General features: G+C 53.7%; 1 protein-coding gene across 2 annotated transcripts; it reads left to right on the forward strand.

The window, feature by feature from the left end:
* The first annotated feature begins 901 nt into the window (after nucleotides 1-901).
* On the forward strand, nucleotides 902-10,280 carry PEA15 (proliferation and apoptosis adaptor protein 15). 2 transcript variants are annotated; one of them, XM_059934574.1, is made up of 4 exons: nucleotides 902-1,051; nucleotides 7,143-7,316; nucleotides 8,704-8,859; nucleotides 9,013-10,280. In XM_059934574.1, the coding sequence occupies exons 2-4, from the start codon at nucleotides 7,145-7,147 to the stop codon at nucleotides 9,075-9,077; spliced, it is 393 nt and encodes a 130-aa protein (XP_059790557.1). In that variant the 5' UTR covers nucleotides 902-1,051; nucleotides 7,143-7,144; the 3' UTR covers nucleotides 9,078-10,280. The 2 variants fall into 2 exon arrangements, with proteins under 2 accessions (XP_059790557.1, XP_059790565.1); XM_059934582.1 differs by lacking the exon at nucleotides 902-1,051 and adding an exon at nucleotides 4,115-4,279.
* The last annotated feature ends 960 nt before the right edge of the window (nucleotides 10,281-11,240 follow it).

Consider the following 11,240-nt stretch of genomic DNA (forward strand, 5'->3'; position numbering starts at 1 on the left):
GGGGCGTTCCTGGAGGTGGCACAGACACTGATGGGGCTCAGACCTCGTCCCCGGGCCAGGCTCTGCCAGAGTTGAGGAGAGACCTCTTAGGCTGGAGATGAAAACAGATCATCTTCTTCCTTCCCTCTTTCAGTCTGGCTGAGAATCTGGGGGAGGAAAGTCCCTGGGGTAGAAGGGAAGTGAGAGCTGCCATGCTGGGCCTGGGCAGAGGGGCAGAGCTAGGGGACAGAGCTGAGCGTGGCTCTGCAAGTTGTCTATAATTTGCATGCTGAGCTCACTGCTGCTCTTTTTCTCCCCAGAAATAAAATTACATCATGGTGGGGGGAAGGCGGGAGGGTGGTATATTTGGGAAAGGTGAGAGGAACACAAGGGGCCAGATGGCATCATCCTGGAGAGAGAAGATCTGTGGCTCCAGGGCAGGCGAAAAAGGCCCCCATTTTGCTTCTTGCCCCTACTCCTCCCTCCCCACCCCCCCCTTCCAAGGTGGATAAGTCTGAGCAGTCATTTACTACGGCTCCCTTGACCCATAAGGGGAAAAGGTTTTTGCAAATACTGAGTCAAGCACCTACGAGGATCCAGAGGCCAAAGGACTTCCAAACCCTTAAACCCTAACTTACTCTTTGCCTCCCAGGGTCCCAGCCACTGTGGTCACCGAAGGGTCGTAAGGGGAGGAGTGTGTCCCTTTGGGAGGAACTAAATCTGAGAATTGGGGTTCGCTGTTTAGGGGAGGAGGCGGCGTCGCTACTCCAGCCCTCCCGCACTTCTGCCCCCGTCCCAGGAGTCTTCCAGAACCCCAGCCCCCTGCTGCCTCCCCTCCCCCTCTCCCACCGCTCCCCGCCCCCCGCCCCTCCCCGGCTCTGACATCACAGGCCAGCCGGGTGGGGTGAGGCGGCGCTGGGCTCGGGCTCTGGCTCCGCGGGCGGAAGAGGCGGCGGCGGCAGCAGAAGCGGCGGCGGCGGCGGCGGCGGGAGCCGAGGAGGAGGTTCCGGACGCTGCTCAGGAACCGGGGACGCCGGAGTGCCCGCTCCCCGAGCGCTCAGCCCCGGAGGCGGTGAGAGGGCCGAGAGGGGACGTGTCGCGGGCAGGGGCAGATTTGGGGGTCTGGGCTTGGAGGGGCGTCGATCCGGGACGCCTGGGGACAGATGCGGAGCGTGGGGGCCCCGGAGGGGTCCGCTCCGTGTCAGGGCCCACGGGCTCCGTCTCTGTCGGTGCGCTCCGAGCGCGGTGTGTGCTGGAGGCGGCGTGGCTCCGGCCGCCCGTTCCACTCTGACCAGCAGTTTGGGAGTCGGACCGGGGCCTGGGGATTAGGATGGAGCCTGCTTCCCGCCCAGCCGGCTCGGCCGGGCCAGCTCCCGCCCCTCCCTCCCGTTCTCTGGCTTCGGACTCGCCTCGGCTGGCGGTCTCCCGGCCCAGCCCTGCCTCAGTTCCGCCGGCAGCCGCCCCTGCTCCGAGGGCTCAAACCTGGCGGCTGGCACCACGTGCCCTCACCCAGTCCTCTGCACCTGGGGTAGAGGTGGGATTGTGAAGGCTTGTCCAGAGGGAAGGAGTCGGGAGCTGGGGGGTGTACAGGAGAGAAGTAGCTAACGTAAAGCCCCTAATTAATTTCATATAATCTGTGTCAAAACTGACAGGGACACACACACCTACAAGAGACACGCCCGCACACACGGTGACACACACCCATGTGACTCTTACACACATCCACTGCACACAGCAAATCACAAAGGGCCCTGCACTACGCATCCAAGCCCCCACCTCACTCCCACTGTCTCCCATGTGCAAGTCTCCTGATAGAATATCAGTCTAACAGGACAGCTGAGTGGGGGCCACCGTCCCCAAGTCCACCCTGATTTCCTGGGCATCTTCTCCCAGCCCTGGGCTTCAGATCGCCCCTCTTTAAAACAGTGAGAAAACATGGTAGAAAATCCTGGTCTCAATCCAGGACAGGGAGACAGGATCTTGAGGGCGAGTGAGCCTGGTGCTTTGAAACGGGGTGAGTAGTGAGGGTAGGGGTTGCTGGTGGCCTCTCTTGCTGGGTCCAGTTGGAGCTTAGGGTGCTAGGAGTGGCTGGCTTCTGGGCATCTGAGTGGCCAAGGGATGGAGGGGGGATGGAAGAAAGGGAGAGAGAGAAAAAGAAAGAATGACTATGAGTCAGCCAAGGATGGAGGCCCAAGTCAGAGAGAGAGAATGAGGGGAATGTGTGTGAGAGGCAGACAGACATCAAGAGAAGGACACAGAGGGACAGAGATACAGTCAGGGAATGGGGAGGGGAAGGAAGTGAGAGTCAGAGATGGTCAGATGAGTGGGGAGAGTGCTGGGGAATGGATGACAGAGGCTCAGAAATTAGGGAGGATGAAAGCAGGATGGTGGTGAGACCACTGGGAGTTAGGGGAAACATGCTGAATATGTGTGTTTTGTTGCCCTATGTGTCTGGTCTCCAGGCTGTCAGAGCGATTAGCTTTAATTGCTCTTCCCTTTGTGGTTAAACACTCCGTTGGGGAAATTGCCAGAGATGCCCTAGGCTGCCAGCTGCCCTGGTTGCCTACTTCCTCACTTCCCTGACACCTGTGCCCATCATGTGTGCATGTGTTGTCATGCATGAAGAAGAGGACCAGAGTCACACCCTGCCATGCCATCCCCTCACTCTCTCACACAGAGCCTCCACCACAGTGCAATGGTGGACATCACCAACCTGTACGCAGCCAACCAATCCAGGCCCCTCCTCACTAAACTTACTCTATCTCTTTATAGCAGGGACACTCACTCCTTTCTAGTATAGCTAGTATAGTAGCTCTGAGGACTGAAATGGGGACACCAAGTCACAGAACCCAGGAGTCCTAAGTATTCTTGGCTACCACCAGGTGGGAAAGGATGAAAGCCCATTGAAAGGAAAGGAGGAAAAGAGAGACTGAAAGACTAGGGAGAGAGGTAATAGATGAGGAAGAGATAGAGAGATGGGAAAGAAACAGGAGGAAGACAGAGAACCAGATGAGTAGAGAGCAGTAGAGGCCCCATTCCCTCTTCTCTGCCCGGCCTGATCCAATGCCAGGTATCTTCTGACGCTCTCATCCTGGGTCCGATCCTTCTTCTCTTGACTAAGGGCTTAAAGCTTAACCCTGTCTTTGTAGCCAGGGGTAACCCATTTTGCTTCTTGGACTGAACATTTTGAGGTCCAGGTGTCCTATCCCACCCCCTCATTCCCAGGCTGACTCTGGAGCCTTAGAACCCTCTTCCTACTTTATAGAAAAAAAGGCATCCTCCCCCCACGCTCCCCCCCAAAAAGCTGAATAGAAGCTATGGGAAGAAGTCAGTTGAGTATGATAGTAAAGGAATAATTAGGGACGAACTACAGGACTGCTTGAATTTGGGGCCAGATAAAATTTAAAGTAGGAACCCTGCTCTCTCCCTTCCCAGCCCTCTGCTTTGCTGTGATTACCACCCTCCCACCCCAAACCCCAGGCAACAAGACTGACAGACTTGAGTGCCTACAGGCCGCCTCCTGCCCACTGCAGGGATCTCCAGGTCCTTGCAGTTCCCTTCAGCCTTAGGCAGCTGCAGCCGATGTGAGGGAGGGAGGAATAGCACCTCCTAATCCTCAGGCTTCATTAAATTTACTGAGGATTTGGAACCAAATGCTAGGGAGAGGATAATCATAAATTAATGTCCAAATGCACAGAAATTCTTTTGGTGCTACCACCTCCTCCACAGGTGGTTATCCCATTTTGCTAGGCTCTCGAAGTGTTCCCAGGGCCCGCCCCTTCCTCCCCCAGTGCCCATGGAGCACCCACCTGTCATGCTCCCAACTACTACCCTAGAAGGTCAGAATATAATCCTTACCTCCTGCCCCTCTTCCTCAGCATCCTCAGTTGGTTTGACTTTTGTGAGGGCCCCACCTGGGGCCAGCTCGGAAGGAGAGGGAGGAAGGAAGGAAGGTGTGAGGAAGCGGTGAGCAGAGCACAGAATGATCTGGGAGGGAAGGGGACTGACTTCCTGGCAGCCTCAGCCCCGGTTCCCGGTTCCTGCCCAAGTATCCTGTCCCAAGAGTGGCCTCCGCCCAGGCTGCCTGGTGTTCCCTGGGCAGCCTCTGCACTGTTCCAGAGATCAGGAGGACTCTTCAGAGCTATGAGGGCAGGAGACTTCTCTATAGGCCCTATGGAATTCTAAATCTTAGGTGAGGAAAGCAACATGGAGGGTGAAGGAGCCAAGCTTCTGCCAAGCCCCACCTACCATAGCCAGACTACAACTGGACAATGGTTGACCAGGGAAGCTTGAGAACCAAGTAAGGAAATTTCCCCCAAACTCCCCTGCCCTTGGCCCTGCTGCCACACCCAGGCCTGGGCAAATGGGATCTCTCCAGGGAGGCAGGACACTAGGCTGCCTTTCCCTGCTCCCTTACCGGGCCTTTCTCCTATCCCTTCTGTCTCTTCTTACTCACCACTCCCCACATCCCTCCTTATCCAGTGGTGTCATTGTCCTGACAACTGAATGGGGGGGGGCACCCAGAACTGAGGTTGCCATGGTAACCACTGAGCTGAGGCTGCAGCCTTCTCATCGTGGACTCTGTGTGCTCCCTGTGCGCCTCCCCCCCACCAGGATTCCTCATTTGCAGCCTCAGTCTCTTTCCCTCTCCCAACACCAGTTCTCTTCCTCCATTCTGTAGGCTCCCCTTACCCTTCCTCTTTTCTCTGGATGTGAGCCTGTGATTATCTGCCTTCTTACACATACTCTCAGCTGGTCAGACACATACACACAGACCACATACACTCAAAGCCACACATCCAGCCCTGGCACATACACATCCATTACCAGAACATCCAAACACACCCACAGATACCAGCACTGCCTCCTCCCTGTACCTGTGCCCACACCCAGGGATCAGCATCCATACAGAGGATTCTGGCACACACACATTCCCACCCCCATTTCTCTTACGGGCCTCACTGTATCTGTTTCACTCTCACAGAGAGCTCCTACTCACCGCCCCCAGCCTTTGTGGGTGGGTGTCTAATACACATTAATCCCTTCCCGCCCACCTCCCCTGTAAGTCTGTGTTTTCAATTCAGAGTCCTAAATCTTAACTCCTCCCAGGAGATACACACACACACACACTCACACACACACACTCTCCTCCCACAGGATCTCTGTATTTACAAACTCTTCTTCTATGTGAAAGCAGGGCACTATGGTCCTAAATCCTGTCCCATTTTCCAGCTAAGGGTTTGGTTGCAGGGTCTCCTCGACTGAGGCAGCCTTCTTGAGGGCATCTTGCCTCCTTCCCATGCTGGCCTTTTCTCTTCAGCTCTCTTCACACCCCCCCCTCCATTATTATCCCCATCTCTGAAGCCTGTCCCCATCATTCCCCTTGTCTACATTACCCCCCCCCCCACCGCTTTTCTGTCCTTGGATTATCAGTGGAGGGGGGCGGGGGCTGGGCTCCAGAGCCTGCTGCTGTGACCTAGATTTCAAGGCGAGACGGTTCCTGGTGCTGACAGTCAGAGAGCATTGTTTCTGGCCCAGCCTGGCAGGGCCACCGCTGGGCCCTCTGTCTGGTTGCACCTGGGTGTGCAAGTGAGCATGTGTATAAGTGCCTGTTTCTTGTGGGGCTCATGCTGGCCCTGCTGCCTGGCTTATTGTGTGTTTGTGTCACAGTGCCTGCCACCAAGGGAGGCTTGTTTGTTCTGGTCCAAGTAGGGGGCTGGGAATGGGGCCTCCTGGGTGCATGCTTCCCTCCCTCAGTTTCCCTGCATGTAAGTGGAAATAAGGAATATGGGGTGTGTCAACTAGTCCCTTTCTGCTATATTCCCAGCCCATTGTTGGGGTGATTTGTGGGCAGTCTCAGTCAAGTACAAGGTCATCTAGCTCCTTGCCCCACCCCTTAGTCTAGCCACAGAGTGTTTATGGCATAATTTACTTTTTAAAATGCTTTACTTTTCTAATTATAAAAGAAATACATAGTCATTGTGGGGAAAAAAAAGCCCCTTTTTAAAACTCACCACTAGAGTTTCACATTTTATCAAATCCAGAAAGTTCATTCTAAGGTCTGACCTTCTTTCTTCCTGTCTTAGCCACAGTCCCTATCTTAGTGGAAGGAGGGCCTTGAATGTCCTCTCCCTTTTCACCTAAAAATCTTCATAGAAGAGGGATGGGGTGAAGGCCTAGATGAGATCCAGCCTTCCCCAGCCCCCTGTGGGAGGTCACGCTGAAGGTAGTGCCAGCCGGATGTTGATGCAAGCAGAAGTGGCAGCCCCCTTCCTGACAGACTTTCCCAAAGCTGCATCTGAACCCCTTCTCCCTGCCACCCAGCCAGCCTGGGAACTGGGCAGGGGGCCAGAGCCAGCCGCTTGGTATTCTTGGGCGCGGGGGCTGTAGGCATAGCACAAAGGCTAGGAGAAAGGGCTGTGTAGAGGCCCAGCAGCAATCAAGGGAGAAAATGGGCTCCGCAAAGGTGGGGGGAGCCCACTGCTTCACCCTCCCCACCCCCATCCCGAGACCTAATGACTGAATACAGGGCTGAGCACGGAGGGGCCAGGGGACCATTTGACCAGGCAACTAGGCATCTATCCAAAATGAGTCATTAGTGGGGTGGTGGGGAGTTGAAGTGAGGGACCCCCTTTGCTTCTGGGAAAGAATGGAAGCTAGAACATGAGCTCCAATCAACCTCCCCCAGCCCCTTCTTTTTAGCTTCTCACTGCCACAGCAAGCCTCTCCCCGGTCGTCGTTTTGGTGTGTTTTGTTTTGTATGACAGGGGGAGGGGTTGCAGGTGGGTGGGGCGATTCTGGGGGGGACTTGGAGACTGCGGGTGAGAAAGTCGGGAGCAGGTTGCTATGGTAACCGCCTCCTCAGTCGGGGAGCTGTTGCCAGGGTTACTGTTGGGGGGGGGAAGGAAGAAAAAAGATGGTGGGGAGAAGGAGGTGTGACTTTTCACTCTGGACTCCAGCCTGGGCCCTAGCTTCCCAGTTTCTTCCTGTCTACTCCTACCTCCCTTAGGTCTTCCTTTTCTCCCTTCAGTCTTAGCCTCCCCAACCTCTGTGTTCCAGGCACTTGCCTGGTAGGGTAGAGGAGAGGTGGGTCGTGCCAGTGAGTGAACCAAACCCTGAACCTCAAGCTCAGCCTCCTCTCCCTTTGTTCTCCCCAACCCCAGTCATGGCTGAGTACGGGACCCTCCTCCAGGACCTGACCAACAACATCACCCTTGAAGATCTGGAACAGCTCAAGTCAGCCTGCAAGGAGGACATCCCCAGTGAGAAGAGCGAGGAGATCACTACTGGCAGTGCCTGGTTTAGCTTCCTGGAGAGCCACAACAAGCTGGACAAAGGTGGGGGAGGGGGACACAGGCATCCTACCATCAGCCATTCAGGCTCAGTTCATTCAGCAAATAGAAATGAGCTCAGAGCTCCTATACAAAGTGCACTCCTTTCTGACAAGGCAGGATAAGAGGGGTGCTCTAAGAGAGTAGAGGGGCTCTAGGGCAGTGGTCTTTACATTCTTCACGGTGCCCTTCTCAGTAAAAATATTATTCAGCAAAAAATGTTACTCAGATCCTACTGTGCTATCATATATATAATAGAACATTAAAATAGAACTTAAAAGTGATGAAACTTTAAAAAGTTCTAACATTTTCTTATTCACTTTTAGAGACCATTGCTCTGGAAAGGCCTTTGGGGAGGAACTGGTATTTAAGATGGCCCAGAAGGGCAAGTGGGATTTCAAAGGCAGGATCCAAAGGAGGACATGCTAGGCAGAGGAACATAGTATGTTTAGAAGTGGCTGGAAAGGTAAGTTAAGACTGTGTTGTGGAGGGCCTTGAGTGATAGGGTATTTGATAGGTGAGGTGAGTGACCTGAGAGCGCTTCAGAGATACTAATTTGTAGCATGGAATGAAGGGAGGGAGGCTGAAGGAGGACATGCTACACTTAGGACAGGGGTCCCTAGCGGTCCTATTAGGAACCAGGCCGCACAGCAAGAGGTGAGGAGCGGGCGCGAGTGAGCGAAGCTTCATCTACTGCTCACTCCCCATTGCTCGAATTACAGCTTGAACCATCCCACACCCCCCGCCCACCCTGTCCATGGAAAAATTGTCTTCCACGAAACCGGTCCCTGGTGCTAAAAAGGTTGGGAACCGCTGACTTAGGGGACTGCTGTAGTAGAGGGGAGGAGCCAGGCAAGAAGGCATCTGCAATCTCTTAGAACTGGCCAACCCATGGACATCATCCCTCTGGTCATGTCTGTGCCTTCTCATTCAGAATTACCCTTCTCACTAGGCCCAGAATCTCTCCTGGGTTGTCTACAGATCCCACCCTTCTGGTCCCACATGTGCTGCTGGGAAATTCTGATGCTTGCTTGGAGGAAAAGTGAAAGAGGGACAGGGTGGATGTTGGGTATTTGGAAGCCCGGTTAATTTTTCTCTTCTCCCCTCCACTCAATGTGGAACCTGGTATTTAACCTAAATCCCTCATTCTAAATCTGTAATCTAGAAACTTCACTCATCAATGATCTGCCCTTCCTGGGAATAGTCCTCTGTACTGTTTTTTGGTGCTTTAGCTTTCTTTTCCTGGCTTAGTTGCCCCTCTTCTTCCAGTGTTGCCTCCTCCAATAACCAATGTGAGCAACTCAGTCTTGGTTCCTGAAGCCTAATCCAGCAGTGTAGGGGAAGCTGACCTCTACAGCCTAGCTCTGACCCTCAGTCTCCTGCCTTCCTCCAGACAACCTCTCTTATATCGAGCACATCTTTGAGATCTCCCGCCGTCCTGACCTACTCACTATGGTGGTTGACTACAGAACCCGTGTTCTGAAGATCTCTGAGGAAGATGAGCTGGACACCAAGCTAACCCGTATCCCCAGTGCCAAGAAGTACAAAGGTAAGAGGCCATGCCTTTAATATGTACCTCTGCCCCTCCCATGGATTATCTGTGGAATACCTGAATTTGGGGAGAACAGAGGCTTATGCTCAGTTAGCCTGCCTGCTGCCTCCCATGACTTCTGTCCCTGGACACATCCCTTTTTGCCCCCAGACATTATCCGGCAGCCCTCTGAGGAAGAGATCATCAAATTGGCTCCTCCACCGAAGAAAGCCTGAGCAAGGGGGAGGAAGAGGAGGAAGGTTGGACCTTCATCAGACCATTCTCTTCCCCCATCCTCCAGGGGAGGGGGCAAGGGCATCCCCCCCCCCATCTACCCACTTACTAACCTGGTCCTAACCCCCTTACTGTGCGCGTGTGTGTGCGTGTGCGCACGCCCTGGCTGTCTGTCTATATGTCTAGCTCATCTAGTTCCTCCTCCTTGTGAGGGGATGGGGGTCAGGGGCTGGGGGTGGGGGAGCTCAGTTTCCCCACTCTAGGGGGAGTTGGGGGCTATTTCTATGCAAATAGAAATGGGCACATTCCTCCTACCTCCCTTTCCTCCACTCTTCCCCCACCTCTCTAAAGTGTGGGAGCAGAAAAGGGCCTGTATTTTCCTACAGTGAGGCGGCGAGGTAGGAGTGAGGCATGGGAGAGGTGGGTGAATCTAATGAAAAGCAGTGAGAGGGAAGATGAAGAGGCTACCCAACCCCCACCTGGAAGGGGCAAAGAAAAGCCAGAGTTTGTGTTTGTACCCCAAAGCTGAACTGGCTGAGGAGTCCAGTTTCCAGTTGTTCCTCAGGTTGGAGGGCCTGGGCACCAGCAGGTCCCTTTTTGCTCCCCTCTCATGGGCCTACGGTGGGTATGAGCCAGGGACCTAAAGAGAGAGGATCACTGGATCCTTCCCTGGCCCCAAAGTTCAAACCCCATGGAGAACCCAGCATTAGATACCCTCTACCCACCTCTGCTCTGGAGAGACTGTGCTGGGAACATGCCCCATCACTGAGCCTGAGTGGGGATGAAGGCAGAGAGGAGTTCCCTGTTCCACTCCTTTACTCCTACTCAGACTGTTGCACAGGAGTCCCCTGAACCTAGGGAGGTTGGGGGATCGAGATCCTTAGGTTTTAACTCCAATCCTGCTCCCACTTACAGAGTCCCAACGTGGTTATCGCAGGCAACCTTCCCTCTCTCCATGATCTAGAACCCCCTCTCCCCCAAGCCAGAGAGAAGGGAAGAAGCTAACTACAGTGTTTTCCGTTGCACTGATCCCCAATTCAGTCCAGGAGGGGACTCGGTAACCCCTCTCCCTCAATATCCTGGCACCTTGGGCTTGTGAACGCCTCCTAGCCAAATCACTGGAGTACAGTGACCCCAGCCTCCTGCCTGTCCCAAGATAGCCCTCCCCACCCTGACCGTGCTAACTGTGTGTACATATATATTCTACATATATGTATATTAAACCCGCACTGCCATGTCTGCCCTTTTTTGTGGTGTCTAGCATTAACTTATTGTCTAGGCCAGGACGGGGGTGGAAGGGGAATGCTACAGTGAAGGGAGTGGCAGAGTCAAATTGCTACGTAGTCAAAACAAAAAAAAACTTTTTTAAACTTTAAATTCACATGCAATCTCAAGAGGCTATTTAGAGAAAGTTTAAGCTAGGAGCTTCTAGGATGTGGGAGCAAAACTTTAGTGGAGGGGAGAGCTGGCTGCTGGAAGAGGGAAGAAGCCAGACTGGTTGGAGAGCACCCTCTAATCCTAGCCTAGCCCAGCCCAACCTGCCTGTCCCCTCTGGCCACTGCTGCGGACACCTGCCTTAACACATACACCTCGAGTACTCCACAGTTTTGCCTTAAAGGACCTTCCCAAGTTTCCCCAGTCCTGTCTGGCTTCTCCCTCAAGGAGAGAGAGATACTTGTAGAATTGGGAGGGGGGAAATAAGCAGGAATTATCCTTCCAAGCCAGGATATGTTATGTGAGAACAAGTCTGAGAGAGAAAGGGGGTGGAGGGAGGGAATATATAAAGAGCCTTCCTTTGAAGAGAGAAGAGGATGAGATGGGAGAAGGGAGACAGGGTCATTTTCAGCGGAGTCTAGCAATTTCTCTGTGAGGCAAAATAATCTAAAAAGACTAACCTGCCCTCCCGCCCCCTATACTGCTGTGAGATTGCCCCTATCCTGTGCTCCTCTGTCTGCAGTGTGCACGGCCTTGTTCTAACCCTGGAATAAAGGTGATTGATTGTACTGTACCTAACTGATTCTAAATTTGTGTGAATGACCGGGATTTTTAAGCCTTTGGATGACTGGGGAGGGAGAGCAAAATTTACCCCCAAATCCTTAACTGCAGCCTGGAACAGAAGCCAGGAAAATACCCCTAGTAGGATCTCTGCCCTCTCTCATTTTCTA

The sequence above is a fragment of the Balaenoptera ricei genome, chromosome 1 (genome assembly GCF_028023285.1).
Source record: "Balaenoptera ricei isolate mBalRic1 chromosome 1, mBalRic1.hap2, whole genome shotgun sequence".
NCBI lineage: Eukaryota > Metazoa > Chordata > Mammalia > Artiodactyla > Balaenopteridae > Balaenoptera > Balaenoptera ricei.

Coding starts and splice junctions, on each gene's coding strand:
- PEA15 (XM_059934574.1), top strand. CDS start 7,145: ATGGCTGAGTACGGGACCCTCCTCCAGGACCTGACCAACAACATCACC. Junction 7,317..8,703: donor CCACAACAAGCTGGACAAAG/GTGGGGGAGGGG, acceptor GCCTTCCTCCAG/ACAACCTCTCTTATATCGAG. Junction 8,860..9,012: donor CAGTGCCAAGAAGTACAAAG/GTAAGAGGCCAT, acceptor TTTTGCCCCCAG/ACATTATCCGGCAGCCCTCT.